The sequence below is a fragment of the Podarcis vaucheri genome (assembly GCF_965113315.1).
Source record: "Podarcis vaucheri genome assembly, chromosome: 1".
Lineage (NCBI taxonomy): Eukaryota > Metazoa > Chordata > Lepidosauria > Squamata > Lacertidae > Podarcis > Podarcis vaucheri.
The window spans coordinates 113,935,435-113,956,316 of NC_138759.1; the positions used below are offsets into that span (position 1 = coordinate 113,935,435).

A 20,882-nucleotide genomic window follows, 5' to 3' on the forward strand; every position below is an offset into this window, starting at 1 on the left:
AAATGCTATACTGCTGTTGCCATTAAGGAAAAACAAACAAACCATAAATCCCTTTGGTCTTTGGAACAACCATTTATTATGGATGAAATATTTTCAGCAGAAGCAGTTCTTTCGGAAATGGTAATCTTTATATGCTTCTGGGTAACCTCCGTTTTATTTTTGATTCAGGCTTCCCTGTAGCAGTGCATTTTGTATGCTGTGTTACTGTATTATGTCTCTTGTAGAAGATTGAATTCTGCATGCTTTGTCTAAAGGGGAAAACATTATTCTAGATAGAAAGTCAGAGTGCAACTGTATTTATAAGTAGGATTCCCAGTTTTCTAACTCTCCAGTAGCCATTTTGTCCTGTTAATGATAGTTTGTTGGGACCCAGCATTTGTTCTGGACGTTGTGTAGAGTACATCCTCAGTAGCTTGGATGTGTAAGTTTAAAACGTGCACCGTATGTCTTAACTTTTCTTCTGCCTGAAGAAATGAAAATGATGAAGGGGAAGCAGTCCTTTTTCTATAGCTTGTGCTGCAACTGCTGTTTCTGCTTCCATTTTTCTAGCAGATGTTGAAAAGTGCAGCAAAGAGTAGAGAAGAAGGTAGCAAGGGATGCAGTAATCAGATTCAGGCATCTGTCAGAGAAACCTAGGTCTACAATGATTCATAAAAGATTTAAGACTGGGTCTCCACTCAGACTTGGGATAGGACCATCAGCTTGTCATCTACTTGAGAAATGAAGGGCACATGGGAATACATACACAGCACACATGCATAACATCACCATTAAAAACAAGCAAAGAACAAATGCACATCCAATGTAATGAAGTTGTGAGTGTAGGGGATTAAATTTTGTTTGTCATTTATTCGCAGTACATTTATACTGGGCAATCACTTCAGTTATTTTAAGTTTAAACACCATGCAAGCTATTAGACTATGTAAGTTTCAAAAGTTCCCCCTGGATACATGGGAAAACTTGTCTTTAGGGTAAAATACTTTCAATTATTGCTTAAGTAAAATGGAAGAGGAATGTATTATAGTTTACTGCATTCTTCCTTTAAGAAATTAAAAACTTCAGGCTATAAAGCATGGATGCATACAGAATTGCTTTTTGTCTGCTATGTCAACAAACTGCAGTTAATTTTGATGACAGAATTTTTTTTTCACTTGCTAAATTTGTTTCCCCTGATACCAGGATTGATGTGAATCAGTTAAACCTGAGCTTGGTGGCATTTTGAAAAGCTTTTGGGATCGGGCATATTTGGTGACCTCAATGGCAGTGTGAAAACCTGACTTTTAGTCACAGAAATAGAAAGCTGACACACATTAAAAGGTAATTAGTATCCAAAGTACATGATGTATGCCAGGAATACTTCTGCCATGTGTCTTGGTCCGTATTATTCCACATTATGATGAAATTAAGATAAATCAAAAGCACCTTAAAGATTAACGTATTTGTTAATTGGTTAAGAAATTGCTACTATGTCACAGACCATAGGGTGTGTAAAATGTAATCTTCAATATGTGTGCCAATTAAGGGTTACACTTTTACACATAATGAATTGACTATGGACAGTGGTCCACAAAAACATACACAATAATTAGTGAGTTGTTAAGGTATCACAACACTCTTCATTGTTTCTTACTGCAACAGACCAACGTAGCTGCCCTTCTGAAAATTATGATAACTTAAGTAGTAATACTTCACATTTACCATTTTGCCCATGTTATTAAGCCCAATTTCACATCTAGAAAAAAGGTTATTTGGCGATTCCAAACATTCATACTTACAGAACTGTATGCCTCTTTTCTGTAATTGCCCAAGATTGATCTTGATGCTCATCTGCAGCTCCTATTTTGCTAAGTGTGCGATACGCTGTTGTGGGTTAAAGAACATGGCAGATGGTAACAGCCACATAGTTGTGTCCCTCTTCGGAAAGTCCTGACATTCCCTTTAGTCTATTGTAGCCTCAATAACTGTTTTAGTTGTTCCACACTGGGCCTGAAAAAAGTGTGTTGGTGCACTGATAGCAAATGGTTATCTTGAGTTCCTGTCTCCACTGTTGTGAAACCCTAATTCTGTGAACTGCTTCATTAAAGTACAAACCCACAACTTTGGTCTTTTAGGGATCTGATACTATGTCATTTTGTAAAGAGCCCTGAACCTGCAATATACCCTTCTTTAGTGTTCTTTAGTTCTTGAAATTAAAGTATGTTTGAATCACTCTTCCTTAAAGTATTTAATACAGGAAGAGAAATAGTATGTGTTACTACAGCTCCATTATAAGTCGTAATGAAAAACTATACCTGTTAATAATACAGTAAAATCTTTAGGATGTACAACAAAACTCTTATACTGTACTATTACCTTTCTAGATTGTCCTATGCTTTGTATATTTTTTGAAGAGTATGATGTTTCAAGAGGGAGATTCGTTCCGTGTTTTTGTTTTTTGTTTTGCATGCATCAAATTTGATTGATCTGTTTTTCAGGAAACTAAACTAGTAAAAGAAGCAAACTTCTTTTTTTCATAATTCCCAAAGTCATTTTAGATGTGGATATTTAAATGTATTCACTAGTCCTGTGCAAATATTAAATCTGGATCCATGAGGAGGAACTGGGATTACACTGGTGGGACCTAGCCCCTTTGGGATACCTGCCCTATCTCTTCCTGACAATTGCATGTTGAATGTTTGCATAGCAACTCACATTCCTAGACTCAGTGCATATAAGACAATCCATACAATCTGCACACCTCAAAATAAAGGTGCCAGGGTCACAAAGATCAGCTCTGCACATTGGCCTCTGTGTGCAGTGTGCAAAGATCAGGTGGGAGCATGGGTGGGACATTGTAATCCTGATCCTTCTCTTGTATATATGGACTTGATATCTATCCAGGGATACTGGAATATTTTGAGTATGATGTGATAATTTAGTCTTTAATTTGTGAATTGCCGTGGCCTCAATCCAAAGAAAGCTGATCAATGTGAAATGTTGGTGATGAAAGCCCACTGATTTCCACTGAACCTAACTGACTAAGGCTGTAATTCTGGGAGTAAATCCCACTAAAGTTTGAGGCTTACATCCATGTAGGATTTTACTATAACCTGTCCTGAACTGAGTCCTATGTGTGCTTGTGTCAGTATTGGAAAGCATACTACCCAGGTAAGTCAGTTTGGTATTCTCTTGTACGTGGGACTACACAGAAACCACAGAGATTGCTTACCTGTACTGTTTTTCTTTGAGTTGCCCTCTGCAGTCTTCTTCCTTGCTGCAGGTGCTCTTGTTGGCCTGCTCTTGCTCTGGTGCTTCCCTATACAGTATAGCCACTTTGGTTATTCTGTGGAACTGAGCAGAAAAGTGGGAACCATATCCCTTTTTGCATACTGAGGGTTGGGAATAGGCTTCCCAGCAAAACCTAATTCTAAAATGTTCTGAATGTTGCTCTGTGGGAGTTGGCAGAACCTGTATGTGTAACTGCACAGATGACCATTCAAAGAACCACAGTTCCAGGCAAGCAACCTGTCTTTCACCCCATCAGAGAATGGGAAGCACATGGTTAATTAACAGGGAATTTTTGGTCACAGCACACATAGAATGGAGGAAAGGGTAGCACGCAGATGGAATGTGTTGGCACAACGCTCACGGGGTATCTTGGATTAATAAACTGATACATGTATCCAAATGAGAACCTGATTTGGAGGTGGATTTTTTTTTGCATATAATTAATTAAGCCAGTGAAGAAAGGTAAGCCTCTTGGCTGTATCTCATAAAATAATTCCTACCTCCAGCTCAAGCAAATAGTGTCAAATTGTGTGTTCAGATTATTCCATTGGAAGGCAAGCAGCCTGATGACACGAATCAGGTTGCTCTATCTTCTCCAGTCTGTTTATTTACACTCCAAAAACTGAGAGATGACCACTAGAACCAGTGGTTGGTGGCAGCATTGGCTCTTCAGATATGCCATGTCTATGTGTGTCTGTATCTCACAGTATAAAATGTTTGTGTTCATCAGCATTCTAAAGATACATAAAACATGCTGTCCTAAACCTTTGCACTAATATATTGCAATAGTTGAGAAAAGAATTGCTCGGTTTAAAATTTTGCAACATTCAGAGCATGTTTGTAAGCAGAACTTGGAATGGTTTTCAGTTAGTATATATAGCCCCTTTTGCATATACCTCTGTAAAGTTGTATAGAAAAGGAAATATATGTTCATTTTGGTATGTTCTTGTAAATGTATTTTTAAAAATATGATTAACTTACAGCAGCCTTTACCGGCTCTTGTGTCTTCCACATGTTTTGGACTACAACTCTCATCAGCTCCACCAGTGTGACGGTGCTGCTTGGGGTTGGTGGGAGTTGCAAGTCCGAAATAACTGGAGGGCTCCGGGTTGACATAGACTAATGAACAGTATCCTGAACTGGAGTACCTGGTCAACATTGTGAGGACTGTTAACCTTCATAGGGTTACATAGTCACTGATGTGTTGAAACAGATGGATTTGGGGGGTACCAAAATAGCTCTGTGTTGCCTGAACTGAGCGTTGGAAACTCATTGTTTTGGAATTTTTTGTAGTTTGTAATTCTCACCTAGGAAGGACACATGGAAATGTGAGTGCTTGGTATGGAACATGCAACTTGTATATTAAAAGTATTTTGAGAAGCTAAATGCTGTTTTCATATTTTATTAAGTGACTGTTTCACTGTTGTCATATTACATTACTTGTTGTCTTTAATATTCTTGAAGACAAAGCTAGAATCACGTATTTGGCCAGGCAGTGAGCTTTTATATGTAATGTGGCACATAATATGTGGATCAGGCCTTGCCTTCAAGAATGTTAACCACAATAAGTACAGGACTCGAGAGCATGTACAGTTCAGCTGTCCTCTCCAGCTTTGATGTGCATTACTGTCCATCCACTCTGTAAAAGAGTTGGCATTTCTGTGCTTCTGATTCCTTGTTCTCAAGTGTGGTTTTCTCAGACAACATCTGATGGCTTGCTAAATGCAGCTGTAATACAATAACCATTTACTTGGGAACAGGTCCAAGTGAACTCATTGGAACTTATTGTAGGCATGCATAAGATTGATATTCTGGGTGCCTCCTGATTGTGCTATATTGGGTTAGTTGGGAGAAACATAAACGCGTTAAGAATCATATAGCTATCTGAGCTCAAAAAATACAAAAAGAGATCGTAGAAGGTTTTACTTCCTGAGAAGTAGTTATAAACTCTTTAATCAAAGAATCTTTAAGCAGTGCACATAGAACAATTTAAAACAACTATCAAATTCAGGTTGTACAATTAAAGCGGATTTGGAGCTCTTGCACAACACACTTCTCTGAAAGATCACACTTTTGCTATAAGGAAAGTGACAATAAAATGCAGTAGAACATATGGGATGACACTTGGTGGTTAGTATGCAAAGTAGCTGCTCTAAGGGAGAGGGAAGGAGGTACAGTGGTGCCTCGCAAGATGAAAAGAATCTGTTCTGTGATTCTCTTCGTCTAGCGGTTTTTTCGTCTTGTGAAGCAAGCCCATTGACGGATTAGCGCTATTAGCGCTTTTAGCAGCTTATCTGCTGATCGGATCCGCTGATAAGCGGCTTAGCGGCTTAGAAAAAGGGGGGGGGAAACAGCAGGAACTCGCAATACATTGTCTTGCGAAGCAAGCCCATAGGAAATTTGTTTTGCGAAGCACCTCCAAAACTGAAAACTCTTTCGTCTAGCGAGTTTTCCGTCTTGCGAGGCATTCGTCTTGCGGGGCACCACTGTATAGACATGGGAACACAGGTGGAGAGTGGGGCTGCAGAATAGAAGCAAGAAGTGGCTTCAGAATTGGGTCAGGAAAGAGTTGCATGAGGTAGTTGCATGAGGTGTCAAGGGGAAGCTCTAGGGGGTAATGTGAGGGAGAATGGCGGGCAGGTTGGCGAGCAGAGGAAGCTGGGGAATACCCCAAGTAAGTCATATACAGTGGTACCTCAGGTTACAAAAACCTTGAGTTACAAACTCCGCTAGTTAAGAACTTTGCCCCAGGATGAGAACAGAAATTGTGTGGCGGCAGCGGGAGGCCCCATTAGCTAAAGTACCTCAGGTTAAGAACGGTTTCAGGTTAAGAAAGGACCTCCGGAATGAATTATGGTAAGTTCATAACCCGAGGTACCACTGTATTAGCAATCAAATGTTACAAGCGCCATTCTTATGAAAATGGCAACACCTGAACACAAGGGGGTGGTATCAGCAAACAGGAACCATGTTTCCAGAAGTACAAAGAACTTTAAAAAAATTATATGGATATAAAGGGAGGAACCTCTGAAACGACCAAAGAGGACCAAGCATGCTCACTGAGTACAAAATGCTTGACTTTTGGGGAGGGCAAAAGAGGAATGGAATGAAGTACAGTGGTGCCTCAGGTTAAGAACTTATTTGTTCTGGAGGTCTGTTCTTAACCTGAAACTGTTCTTAACCCGAGTTACCACTTTAGCTTATTGGGCCTCCCGCTGCTGCCGCACGATTTCTGTTCTCATCTTGAAGCAAAGTTCTTAGCCCGAGGTACTATTTCTGGGTTAGCAGAGTCTGTAACCTGAAGCGTCTGTAACCTGAGGTACCACTGTATCCTGAACAGGAGCACTCCACTTGGCAACTGTTTTGCTGCAGATCCTGCTTGTCATGCCTAATAGCCGTTCATTGATAGACCTATTGTCCATTAATTTGTCTAAAGCTATTTTAAAGCTGCCTAATCCAGTGGTCATCGCCAGATCTTTGGGGAGTGATTTGCCTAAATCAGTTATTCTTTGTGTGCTGAAGTACCGGTACTTTCCTCAATTTACAGCTACTCTATTTTATGAGTGATTTCTAGTTGGAATAATATGAGAGTGGCAGAAAAACGTTTTTTTCTACATCATACACACTTTCAAAAATCTGTCATGTCCCCGCCCCCCCCCCACTTTAGGCTGTAATCTTAGACAGTTACCTGGGAGTTTCATTGAGCTCAATGCTACTTATTTCTGAGCATATCTCAAACATAACCCAAGGAGAACCAAGAATGTAAGGGGTAACAGACAGTAGAGTTCAGAAATTAGTGCTACAACAGCGGGTGTAGTTGTGTAAGTCAATGTACTCTCTTCATTTATAATTCTACACAAAGCTCAATACAGTGTGTTGTTGAGATGGTTATTTGCATCTGTAGCTGAACAAGATTTTAAAAACAAAGGTTTATGTACTGGAAGCCTTTTGAGACGCATGTTTATTTGTGAAGTGACAAATTATTTTGAAATAAAACTAGTGTTACGTAGTTAGTAACAAGCTTCCAGTTACATTTTGTAAAAGTAATTATTAATTTTAAGGCAAGAACAGCGTGAAAGTTTGTGTTGGGTAAAAATGGAAACTCACCCCAAGTCCCTTTAATTAGCGCATGATGATGTCATTAGGAAAACACACCTTCACAGTCTTAGAACATATTTGATACCAGGACACTGATACAAAACTGGTAATATAATTAAATAACAAGACCACATATCTGAAATATGAAACTACATGAGGGATTTGTTTGATTGGGGGTGCTCTGTTTTTAGCTTCGTCAGGCGTAAAAATACTAATACAGTTTTAGCAAACCATTTCCCAAAGAACCCTTTGATTTCCACTTTAGCCCCCTTGGCTTTATTTGCTGCGTTTATATTTCTGAATCTCCTTAAACACGAGGATTAGAATGCAATACATGCACTGAACTAAAGGAGCAACTAGGCTGTTTCTGTTTGCACTGCCCGGGCTTCTGGACAGCAGCATGATGGAAATCTGTAATGTGCTTTCTTAAAGGAAAACCACACATATCCAAAGTCTACTATGTATTTATATATACATACACACACACACACACACATATATATATATGTGTGTGTGTGTGTGTGTATTGTGTATTATATTTTATATATGTATACACACACATACACACGTTATATATGTATTATATAAAACACTTATAGGGAGAAGTGAGTGAGTGAAGATCTACATCGGAAACAAGGGAGGAATAAAACGGTACTATTGGGGTCTGTTACCCTACGGATTCCACCGCCTCGGGCACTCGCCTCACCTTGCCTCGTGGGTGGGCCGGCCCTGGCACAGCAGCATCCCTTGGGAGGACAGGGCGGGGCCGCCAAAGCTTTCTTTCCCAGCCTCCTCCGAGGGAACCATCCGCGTGCCTCCTTGCTCCCAAATGAGGACTCCTTTTCCTCTCTCGGTTCGCGGGAGCAACGCGGCCGGCCAAAGAAAGGGAGGAGGCGGAGGAACACCTGCTTTCCTATCACTTCCCACACCGCCTCGCCAGCAGACGCGTTGACGGCGCAGGCGCGAGGCGCGCGCTGCTCCTTCCCGTCTCCATGGGAACCAGCCTGAGGCGGCCGGCAGTTGACGGTTTCTTTTTAAAGAGAGGCGGTTGGGCTCGACGCCTCTCATGTCGCGGAGGCGTCTCTCGGTCCCCCCGGGGCTGAGCCGGCGGCAGGACCAAGCGCTGAGCGGCACCATGCGCCTGGTGAGGGAGCTGGGGCCCACCGCTTTCGTCCTTCAGGAGGAAGAGCAGCGGGCGGCGGAGCACAGGGTAGGGCGGCTGAGAGGCTGAGGAAGAGGGAAGCCGTTTCTCCCCCATCTAAGGACTCGGGAGCAGCGAGGGAAATGGGAGAGCAGAAGCCTCTCTTGTGAAGATCTCTGGCTAGACCAGGTCGCCTGTGTCACTCCCTCCCCCCTCTCCCCTTCTCCATCCCATAATCTCTCCCACCCACAGCATCTATGTAAAGCACATTTTTACTGCTTCTAACAGTCCCGACTTATTCCCCCCCCCCAACTAGAATCATGGGAATTCTAGAGGGGGTGCTATTAGGTTATTGTTTTTTATCTTTATTATGTATTTTGTGGTTTTATATCTTCATTTTATTCTGTGAACCGCCCTGAGATCCCCGGGGTATAGGGTGGTATATAAATTAAATAAACAAACTGCTTGCCCCTCACGCAGCTATAATGCCAAACAACATAGCTCATATCTTCCAACATTTCTCCAGTGAAAATAAGGGATGCCCTGTTAGTCCATAGTAATAATTTTTTATTATTTATATCCCACCCGTCTTACTAAGTTGCCCCAGCCACTCTGGGCGGCTTCCAACATAGACAAAAACATGACATTTAAAAAACTTTCCTATACAGGGCTGCCTAGACAGGGATTTCTTCTAAAGGTTGTAGAGTTACTTATTTCCTTGGCTCGGGGGTCACGTAACTCCATGACCTCCATTAGCTTTCTGATGAAAATAGCAACGTCCTAAGGAAAAGCGGGACATTCTAGGATGAAATCAGAAACCAGTACGGCTTCTGTAAATCTGGGACTGTCCCTGGAAAATGGGGGCACTTGGAGGGTCTGATAGCTCAGCTGGTTAGAGCATGGTTTTGATAATGCTAAGGTTGCAATTTTGGTCTCCATATGAGCCAAATGCATATTCCTGTATTACAGGGAGTTGGACTAGATGATCCTCAGTTTCCCTTCTAACTCTGCAATTCTATGATTCTATGAAACTGTTACCATCTACAGCACCCAGGGTTCTGAAAATAACTCTTAAAAGACCATGTTATTATCCTGTCTCAAGGCTATTTCTGCTCTGCAAGCCCATTTTCCACTTCAGGAGCTAGACACACTGTTCAGGCACAATATCAGTCTCTCCATACCCACAGTAGGGCAAAGGCACAAATCTTGTATTGTGAACTCTAGTCTTGAATCAGATTTCTCAAGTGCAGGCATATGAGTGACTTAAAGAGCTCATAAAATAAAAATAGCATTTGCATTTTCCCAATTAATCATATTCTGGTTTCCTAGCACTTGAGTAAGCTCAAGCCCCCCTTTTTGAAGCTTTTCAAGAATTAGATAAAAGCTTAGCTACAAAGCACCAAATAAATCCCATAATTACAGAATTACAAGATGTAATGCTAGCAAGAAATGAGACGTGATTTCACAGCTACCTCTTCAGTGCTGACAAAGCAAAGACTAGCATAAACTTGCCCCAATCTAAAAATGGAAATCTGCACGTGAGAAACCACATACAGAAAACATTTCTGGATATGCTTCACTTGTACAAAAGCAGTAAAACCTATGTGTCCAGCATCAAAAACGTTTTAAGTTGTGCTTTTTAAAGCATCCCCAATATAATTTTAGCATCCATTCCAATGCTTTAATTGCCTAAAGAATCCAATTCCAATTTTCTTACTCCTGTTTCAGCAGGTGATTGGTGCCAACAATACAGACTACATATCCTGAAGGTTCACATTCAGAGAGCCATCAACATAACTAGTTAGTTTGTAAACTAAGGGCTATTTTTAAAGATGTGTAAATAAAGTACAGGAAGAATAGCAAGATTTTAGTAAATACTCGGCTATAGCATCACCCCCACCTTTGCCTTTATTTTCATTGTATCATTTTTGTATTACAATTTCTAAATGTGTTCTTTGTTGCTTTGCTGTAAGGTTTTTCTGGGGAATCCTCACTCGTGCAGCTGCTCAATATTTGTGAAAGAAAAGGATCTTTGTAAACATATCTGCTGGTAAATTGGTTTATAAAATGAAGTTATACAAATGATGTTATGACATATTTTTTTTTACACAATTGCACAAGGACAAATATTTGGTTTTTAAAAAATCAGGTAGCTATTTTGACAGAACGAGACTGGGTGAAAGCAGAAAGGCCTCAAAAAAGGAGGGAAAGAGGGTTATGAAATGTAGCAAGGACCAAAATGTTAATGAAGAGGAAGTAATGCAGAGGGATGAGAAGTTGGAGAGGGAAAGGGAGTGTGAAAAATCATAAGTCTACTATTCCAAGTTCACCTAAATAGATTTATTGCATTGAAATCAGAGAATTAATGTTGAGTAAAAGACCTGTTGTATAAGTCTTCAAAATGTTCAGATATTTAGCCAAGATATGCTTATGGGAACCCAAAACATACATATAAATGGCAGTGTTGCTGTTAGGTCAGGTTGTGACCCACCATGGGTTGCAATCCATCAGTCAAAGACCAATGCTGCAGTGACTATAAGATACAGTAGCTAAGTCAAGAGTTTGAATTTTTTCTTTATCATAAACTCATGAAAGCCTTAGGCAAGACACTCACATTCAGCCTCACCTCCACCATCCCTGCATCTGCAATACAGGGATAATACTCCATTGTCTTACGTATTTCTGTGAGGATTATAAGACAATGTGAAGTACTTTAAATATGTGAAAGCTCTATACCAGGAATGGGGAAGCTTTGGCCCTCTAGATTCCAGCTCCCATCAGTCCCGGCTAGTATGGTCAATGGTCAGGGATGATGGGAGTGAGTAGAACAGTATCTGGATAGCCAAAAGTTCCATGTCCTTGCCTATGTTGATGTAATTAATTAGTAAACATATTAATATTTGAGAATTATTAATTAAGAGGTAGAAAAAGAAGAGTAAATGATAGCAAACCATAATTGTACAGAGGCCTGGTTTGCACATCATGGTAAGCCAAATTATGGCTTACTGGGGACTGCTAACCGTGAGCTTAGGTTCAGATGACACACTCATGCGTTGCAGGAGTAAAGAACTCCCTGGGGCCCTGGGTGTTCAAGGACCCACAAAATTTTCCATGAAGGGACCAGGCACCCACAAATTTAAGTGTCAGAGCCATGCATGCTGCATAGCACCCACGGCCCTGGGCACCCACGGTTGTGGAGCCAAGCTGGCATTCCTGCCTTACTGCGATGTGTAAACCAGGCTACTGTCAGAGTCAAATTTGGTAAAGATGGGCTGCATCTTAAGGATTATACACTTTTAAATTAAAATTTGATTAGGCAGCTTTTGTTACAGTGTCAAGTTACTGAATAGCTGTGTCCTTTTTTGCTTTTTTTATTTTTAGGTTATTGTTGAAAAAATTCAAACTTCCCAGAGACCATGAATGTAAGTACTTACTAACCTCATATTTTTATTCCCCTGTTGTAGATCAGTACATAAAGTGCTAATATTTCATTTTTCATTACATTAGTTCACTTTTTGGTGGTCAGTTTATGGCAGAAATCACAGCATGAAGCCTGATCTTCTGATTGACTCACCATATGCATCACAAGCAATATTTCCAAAGTAACTTCATTCCTTCATTCAACCCCATACCAATTTTTTTCATGTTCTTAGTGTGTCGGAATCTGACTTTTAATGAGAGACCATTCATTTTATATAAAAGAGTGAGTTACTACATCGTTGACTACTTCTGATACACTTGGAAAACAACCAGAATTATATTTTATCAGACATTTTCATTGTTGAACTTTTCTACAGATGCTCTACAGTTGGGTCTTGTGGAAAGAGAAATTAACCAAGTGCTTCAGGGTCTACAAGTTGCTCCCCAACCAAAGGTATCTGCTAATTCCACCAAGGAGCTGCAAACAGCTGATGATGGGTACATTAAACAAAAACAAATTGATGATGAGGATGTGTGCCCTATTTGTCAGGACAAGCTGCTGAAGAGAATGCTTCCTGTCACTTACTGCAGGTGAGTCACCCCTGCTATTTAAGAAGGCTAAATAATTATGTCACAGTATCTCCAAAAATGTTTTGCTTGGACTACATTATCTGAAGGCTATATAGTCTAGAATAATTGTGTTGTTAGTATTTGTTTGGTAGTGTTTTCTTTAATACTTTAGAGTCACATCTTGAGCTTTTATTTATTTATTTATTTGTTTGTTTGTTTGTTTATTATTGTTGTTGGTTTTCATGTAATGCTAATGTATAGTTTAGCATTAGGTGCAAAAGCTAGAAAGAGCCCAAGCAAAGCTTTCGGGTCACGTCATCTCCTTTCCTCTCATCTCCTCCTGTTATGTGACTTCGAGAAAAAATTCACTAGCATTTAGCTTTGCTTTCAAGAATCTTGGCTTATTGCTTCATATACACTAGAGTTTGTGGTTTTAAAGAAGCTCTGTTTAGTTAAACATATCAGCTTCAAAACACAGCCAGGCAGGTGGAGAGGAAGGGAAGGGAAACAAGGGTTGTGACAACCAACAAGATCACCCTCTGCAGGAAGCAGACATAATTATTTAACATTAAAACAAACAGTAGAACTTTTTGTATGTGAGTTTTCTTGAGAAGGATACATAATATAGTTAATTTTCTATAGGTTTGGTTGTGGCAACAACATACACATAGTATGTATGAAGATCTGGGCTGATCATCAGATAGAGTTAGAAAAAGATTCTTTGGTGAAATGTCCCCTGTGTAGGGAAGATTTTGCACCGTTGAAACTTATATTGGAAGAATTCAGAAACAGCAAAAGACTCATCACTGTAGCAGAGAAGCAGCATCTTGACAGACATCTTGGAATCCCGTGCAATAATTGCAGGGTATGTCCCATTGAAGGCAATTGTTACAAGTAAGCATTTTCTAGTACAGTATTCTAGTACAGTCCTACATCCTTATTTGTGAGCTTGTGGTACTTGTAACTTTTCCTCAGTCAGAAATGAAAGAAAATTTATACAAACAGGCACACCTTTTGAGATTAATATTTTGTAGGGATATAGCTGTTATTTTTATGATTACTAACCCTTTGATTTTCTACTAAATTATGTCAGTAGGTGTTTCTGCTCTACTAAATTTATTTGTTATTTACTGAATTTATATACTACCATTTTTGCCAAGGCATCCAAGGCAGTTTACAATGTTAAAATACTAAAATAAATACAGAATATAAAATCTAAAAAGATAGAGGCCACTCAGGCCAGCGGGGAGCTGATGGTAAAGCTCCCTGGCTTGGGCTCCCTCGCTTTTTCCTTCCTTCAGATCACATAGAAAATATATTTTGTTAGTAGTCTAAACACACTAAGGTATATATTCCATTGAACAAAGCAGACACATTCATACATAATGCTAAGTCATGGTTTGCTTATCCTAATTGTCGCTTGTTTGAATATTTGAGCCCACCTTGGTGGGGGGTGGGGCAACAAACCATGATTTGAAACCATGTTTTGCTTTTGAATCTTGGCTTGTTTTAAGCATGGTGTATTGTTACATATGAACTCAGGATCCTGGTTTATTCTTGTTTGTAATGTTGCCCTACCCACTAAGAAGTGTGAAGCAAAAGCGACTGTAAAAAAGGCCCACGCACTAGGCTAAGCAACTTCTGGCACCTTTCCAGAATAACCCTCTCCTCATTCTGCTGGGCAACAGATTCCTTTCCCTGCCCTAGCATCTAGCTATCAATTTCAAGCAAGTAAACCTAGCTTTGCAGAAGATGTAAATTTAAAGAATGCATTGCTACTTTACTAACGGCTATGCAGGACTCTGTGGGGGGAAAAACAACTTAAATTTTAGCTGGCTAGAATGATTTTCTACCTACTTAAAGTAGCAAAACAATAATGTGCGTTTCTACTTGACAGTTCAGAATTTTCCATGGCAAAACAAGCCATGGTCTCTTTGCTTGTCTGTAAGACTGATCATGGCTTATTCAACAAACCATGGTTAAAACAAGCCATAGTTTAGTGTTATGTGCATAGATGGCAAGTAAGACTTGTTTTCCAGTAAACATGCATAGGATAGTGCTGTTAACAGAGGGAAAAAAGCTGTTTGTATCATAGTTCATAGTTACTTGTATGTATCTTGGGTTATATTTCAATACAATAAAACCTTACTCACATTGGTAACTATTCTTACATGAGAGATTTCTGTTTGATTGCAGCTGCTTTCCCTCCAGTCTCTTATATAGTGGAAACTGACTAGAATACATAATTAAAAACATTTATATACAAGTATTCAAATAAAAAAAGGTAATAGCCATATTCAAGAAAGGTTTTCTCCAATAAATCAAGAGTAGCAAACATGGCATTTAAAAAATATTATGAGGGAAAAAAGACTGTTGTCCCCTAGAGTCCATTGAGGAGAATGATACCCTGATTTGCTCTGCGTATGTAAATAAAGACAAGCTTCACTTTCTTCCAAATGTTTCTGTTGCTAAGGTGGCCTAATGTGCTACCTTAGATAGCGCTATATTTTGAAATAGGAGTCTTTTTATAGGTTTTAATTCTGACATTTCCAGGCATTGTGGTACAGTATAGGCCAGTATTTCTTCACCTGCCCTGCTCAACTCTTTAGGGATAGACACTAAAATAAAATGCAAGGGTTCTTCAGTTTTCAAAAAGACATGTGTTCTCACATTTTATAGATGATTCAGAACCATCAAAATACTTCCAGCTAGCTTAAATTATTTTACTTTTTCACCTACAAAAGCAAATGTAATACAGGCTTGTCTGTAGCATACAGCTTGGGTGTCAGTAGAGTGTTCCATACAAAAGCGCTGATAAATTCAACATCAATCGGTTTTATTTTAAGATATGCTTATTTGTGAAATAAGGAAGTTGCTGACAATTTTGTTTGCCTCATTGCTTCAAGGTGCACCGAGTGTAGTGAATATCACCTATGCCATGGATGTTTTAGAAGATTTTGTCATCCTTCACATAGCTTTGCTTTTCGTGAGGTACAGTACAACCCCTTTCAAATTTATCTTAATTCAGGAATTGAATCAGCAAACATTTTACAGGGAACTGGTAACTGTTTGTATATAAATCATCTCTGTGGAACAAAAATGAGCATTTCTGAACGTGTTTTGACCCAAGAAATTTTGACCCAAGAATCAAAATAAAGAGTAAGGATACAATCCTAAAACATTTAGTAAGGTTAAGGGAATAAGGATATGTTTACTCTGCACCCGGTGTGCTCCCACTGCTAATTTTTGAAGCCACGTTCACATTATGCTCGCTACAGTCCATACTGAGCACGTAGTTTCTTGACAAATACTGCTGTTTGAAGCTGGTTTGATAAAAAGGGTTCAGTCTGATTAGAAAACTGGATGTAGAATATGCAGTAATCCGAACATACCCTAACAAAGGACCTTGCTGCATTTCAAGCCGCTAATGTGTCCATATACTTCACCTCATTGAGCATAGCAGGATTTACTTGCCTGCATATGGAATTGTGCAAGTGTGATTTGACTCTCAATTGCTTTTCTATCCTATCCAATATTGCTGGGGGAATCTAACCCTTCAACTATTGTTCGACTACAGCGCCGATCATCTCTGATCATTGACCATGCTAGGTGTGAGTTACAGTCCAACAACATCTGGAGAGCCACAGGTTCACCAAGCCTACTATATTTTTCCTTTGAATAAAGTCTTTGACTATGTGCTGCTGTGATGCACAATCTAATTTCAATGAATTTCTTGTAGGATATCTGTTGGAAAAAACTGTGCTTCCATAGTCCTTAAGACTGAAGATGTGTGTGTGACATTTTTCTTCTGTCAGTGACTTTGAAGTAATGAATTACTGCTTAGCTTTCATTAGCTCTTTACCCATTCTCTAGAAAAGAAATCAGAGATGGAGGTCAGTTGAACCAGTAACACAACTATCAACTTCAGAAAATCTGCAGAGTTTTAATCCAGAGAACTCTAAAGAGGAAAAACACAGGGATAAGTAAGATGTAACTCATTTTAATCATTTTAAATTAAAATAAATGAAACTTAAGCAGCTGGCAAGGACCATGGCCAATCTAAGCTGCTACCGCTGAGAAGGTGTCTGTCTGGTGGGAGAGGGCTCAGCCAGTAATGGCAGGATGCAGGAGTGGCGGCAGTTACTCTACAGGCAAAAGGCTGTGCCCACCTGCAGTAAAGAACATGAGCTGCCAAAGTGGAAAAGCTTGGTCAGCTTTTTAGGGCCCGGGCTAGACTGGAAAGTGGTGATCCTGGCGAGTCTTGGCTATATGCAGTTTTGTGTATGTGCACTGAGAGCCAGTGTGGTGTAGTGGTTCAGAGCGGTGGACTTGTAATCTGGTGAACCAGGTTCGCTTCCCCTCTCCTCCACATGCAGCTGCTGGGTGATCTTGGGCTAGTCACACTTCTCTGAAGTCTCTCAGCCCCACTCACCTCACAGAGTGTTTGTTGTGGGGGAGGAAGGGAAAGGAGAATGTTAGCCACTTTGAGACTCCTTCGGGTAGTGATAAAGCGGGATATCAAATCCAAACACCTCCTCTTCTTCTTCAAGTTACAACATTGATTTTGTTTTATTTAATTTCTAAGACTTAGTGCAATTAAATATAAATGTTTGGGTGTTGTTTTTTTTGGTACAGCTGCATACCAGAGGGTATAATAAACTCATTACCTACTGTGCTGGTTGGAAAATGCAGCAGTTTACTTGATCCAGGCTTGCAATGTAGACTCTGCTTGAAGAACTTTCACCTTGGCCAAATGACAAGATTCTTGCCGTGTAATCACAAGGTAAATAAAATACACAGCTGCCCAGCTTTCCCCCCAAACACTTATTGTCATATGCCACCCAATGTTACTTCAGATACAATGCTTTTAAGCAGAGACCAGTCACACATTCAGGCATTCACACACACATACCTGTTGACCCTCAGGGTCCCTTCCAACTCTACAATTCTAGGTGTGAGTCAAGAAGTGTTTACTAAGGTTGTGAAACAAACTAAAGACTTGGTGGAGACTTCATGTTTGGGTGCCAAATTCAGCCCCTCTGTCCAGTCCTTGACACATTCCTTAGTCAATGTTCCTCACTATTCCTGCGTTCCACCTCCTGTCCTTGAACTGTGATGTCTCCTGCTTGTTGGAATGGAGTACAGTGGTACCTTGGGTTAAGTACTTAATTCGTTCTGGAGGTCTATTCTTAACCTGAATTTGTTCTTAACCTGAAGCACCACTTTAGCTAATGGGGCCTCCTGCTGCTGCCGTGCCGCCGGAGCACGATTTCTGTTCTCATCCTGAAGCAAAGTTCTTAAACCGAGGTACTATTTCTGGGTTAGTGGAGTCTGTAACCTGAAGCGTATGTAACCTGACGCATATGTAACCCGAGGTACCACTGTATTTGTGTATGTGCAGATACGTCTGACGTTTGCATCGCTGGAATATAGCCTGCTGTACAAAGGGAAGAATCATATGACTTGCTACACCCACTTTTTCTGCTGGCCCTGCCCACACTGGCATGCAGTTCCTGGAAAGTTGCTTATGGCTGTGGCTCTCAGACTAAAAAAGCTTTCTTGAATAGAACTAAAGACCAGCAGCTGTCACACCATAGCCATTTCTCCTGTTTTTAGGAACCAAACTTTCCCCATCGGTATATAATTTGCTAACTGGAGTTTTATAACAAGCTACATTATTGTTCTACTACTTGTTGTGTTTTTTAAGATTAGAAATATGATGCAGTAATTAAAACTTGTTTCAGCACATAATATGGTTCTAGTTCTGTCACACACAACTCAGCACTACAGCACATGCATGACATGCAAATATGTTTATGACATGCAAATATGCTATGCTGAGTAAATAAATCAGTCAGTCTTCAGACTCAGTATAAGTCAGCTTGAGATGTCCAATTTTTAAACTAGTGTAACTTATTGCTGTCCAATTTTTAACCAAGTCTCTTATTTGTATTATATTTTATACCAATTTATATGACCCTCTTCAATAAACAGTTGCACTGGGCAGCATTCAACTAAACAGTTCTGCTAGTGCAGTGACTTCGCTGCACAGTGTAACTTGCCTACTCTGTCCTCTACCTGTACACCTTCTGAATTTGCTGTAGGGGTTCAGAGAAACCACCGTAGCAGATTTAGTAGGGTACATGGGGGTATGTGGGGATAGGAGAGGGTGGGGAAGCTGTATTATGCAGCTGAAAATCATTGTGCATAACTTAGTTCAAAACCATCCATTGCTATGTTTATAATAAATACGCTCTATACATTTCTTGAAAGAATGGAAATTAGAGTAACTGGAGAGCACTAGCCTGTAATCGAAGAGATGTTAGCAATGGATTTCAGAGAGCATTGGTTCAGTCATGGAATTTGTCTCAGTTAAGAGCACCATGGCTATTTTATTGATTTACAACAGCTTATACCATTTGAGCAAATGCATTTCCCACAGTATATTAGTGTGCTTCGCCTAATGCTAAGTAGGTTTGGATCAGTATTATTCTAATGAAACCTTTTAGGTGCTTCCGACTTTCTCTAAAATGGAAGGAGAATCTGACCTCTTTGCAAATTATTTGTTGATGCTAAATACCCTTTTGTCAATGAAGAGTATTTTGGTGGATAACTGCTGATACATAATATATTATGTGTTTGTTTTTTTAGTTCCATAGGAAATGCATTGACCATTGGTTGCACAAAGAAAACGCCTGCCCTATTGACGGACACATTGTGTATAATCCATTAACCTGGGAGAATGTACGAAGCAAAGGCAAAGTGACCCCAATTATGTCTCAAGCAAAGAATAAGTTTACAAAGCAGGATGAGCAGGAGCTTTTTATACCAGGGACAGGATTGCTTGTCAAGCAAATGAAACCTGGCCATGTTCTTGAGAAGTCTCAAAGTCAAATTCAAGTGCATTGTAAGAAGAAAAATATTTCAGAATGTGAAGAGAGTCTAACACGGAATGGCTTCAACTGTACTTGTACAAGAAGCTCTGCTTCTAGCCAGCACAGTACTCAGACAATCAGAAATTTGAAGTTTTCTAGATATGCTAAGGGTTTGTCTCTTATTCCAAAGCCTCATGCTGATGTGTTTACACAGGAGGCAATTGGCACTGCCTTGAGAGGTTTATCTGTAACTCGAAATACCTTTTAAATTTCCATTCTGTGCACATTTACTTGGGAGTAAGCCCCATTGAACTGAGTAGGACTTACTTCTGAGTAAATGTTTATAGGATCAGGATGCAAGTTTAATATATTTCAAAAGAACTGTTTGAATTTATTATATTCTTTTTCGCTCCTATCTCATATTAGGAGGAATCTGTGCGAAATAGCCAGCTTGGCTTAACTCAGTACTTAATCTTACAGCGAATTATGTCTGGCAACATTATGCCTGCACAAGTCATATACATCCATATTGTTTCCGTTAAACATGATGAGGAAAAAAAATCTGTTAATGTATAAAGCATTAAGACATAAATTTGTCATTTAAATTTTGACATTAATAAGAAAAAAATTCATTTGATCCTGCATATCAAAAATTAGAGAGGAAGTCATGTGCACAAATGACTTTTGTGCATGTTTTCCCTCCTGATGTAGCAGCTGGAACTGCAGATATGTGCCATTTTAAAAAGTTTTTAAGCATCGTATAGTGGCTGCTCATGTGGGCAAAACAGAGGGTTGAGGTTTTTCCCTCCCTCAGGTTTTTACTTTTAAAAAGTTTACATATGCGCTGTGTTGAATTGGAGCCACTACTTCTACAGCACTTTGTTTTATGCAAGCACTCAGAAACATGTATAGTGGATGAATGAACTCAGAACTACACCATGTAGAACCAGGACGTTTCAAGCAAAGGTTCAGAGCATATCATAAGGAGCCTGAAATTGCAAGAGAATAGGTATTAATGAAGAATTCCTTAATTTTGATCCCCTTGCCTTGGTTTGTGAGGTGAGATTGTTTTACAAAATTTGCGAGTAGCTGCTGGGTAACATTCCTAGGAATGGAAGCCAAGCTTAGCATATCTGCTGCTTTGTTAATTTATATCTGTTTTTATTAATACAGCTCATTTATTGGGCAATGCTTATTTCAAGCAAGTATACACAGACCCTAATGTGCATCCTTAAAATCAGTTGATAAAAACATGAATCTTCTTTGTTCATAGAAGTGGAAAAATGAATTAAAATATTATCTTCCACAGTGAAAGAACACCCAGCTTTATTTTGTAACATCAAGGAAAAAATTATTAACATGTCTCTATGCATCTTTTGGTTTTCATTAAAAAAACAACCATAAGGTTCCAGTTCTGTGTACAGCTACTTCAGAGCAAGCGCCACTGACTTCTGTATAAGCATGTTACTCACTTCTGCATAAGCATGTTTGGGGGCGGGGATAGCTTTAC

General features: G+C 39.6%; 1 protein-coding gene and 1 long non-coding RNA gene across 6 annotated transcripts; one reads left to right on the forward strand and one right to left on the reverse strand.

Moving 5' to 3' along the window:
• Positions 1-2,425: 2,425 nt before the first annotated feature.
• LOC309519948 lies at positions 2,426-8,159 on the reverse strand. 4 transcript variants are annotated; one of them, XR_014214079.1, is made up of 4 exons: positions 8,073-8,128; positions 7,376-7,458; positions 5,019-5,099; positions 2,426-3,331 (listed from the first exon to the last, which is right to left on the reverse strand). It is a non-coding gene; the product is annotated as an uncharacterized lncRNA (long non-coding RNA). The 4 variants fall into 4 exon arrangements; XR_014214078.1 differs by lacking the exon at positions 7,376-7,458 and having other exon boundaries at positions 8,073-8,157; XR_014214080.1 differs by lacking the exon at positions 8,073-8,128 and having other exon boundaries at positions 7,376-7,836.
• Positions 8,160-8,383: 224 nt separating this feature from the next.
• On the forward strand, positions 8,384-20,770 carry ZSWIM2 (zinc finger SWIM-type containing 2; the record flags this gene model as incomplete). Of its 2 annotated transcripts, none has more annotated exons than XM_082201097.1 (9): positions 8,384-8,510; positions 10,481-10,557; positions 11,889-11,929; positions 12,305-12,518; positions 13,140-13,391; positions 15,404-15,488; positions 16,371-16,480; positions 17,133-17,280; positions 19,149-20,770. In XM_082201097.1, the coding sequence occupies 9 exons, from the start codon at positions 8,433-8,435 to the stop codon at positions 19,638-19,640; spliced, it is 1,497 nt and encodes a 498-aa protein (XP_082057223.1). In that variant the 3' UTR covers positions 19,641-20,770. The 2 variants fall into 2 exon arrangements, with proteins under 2 accessions (XP_082057223.1, XP_082057222.1); XM_082201096.1 differs by having other exon boundaries at positions 8,433-8,576.
• Positions 20,771-20,882: the final 112 nt, after the last annotated feature.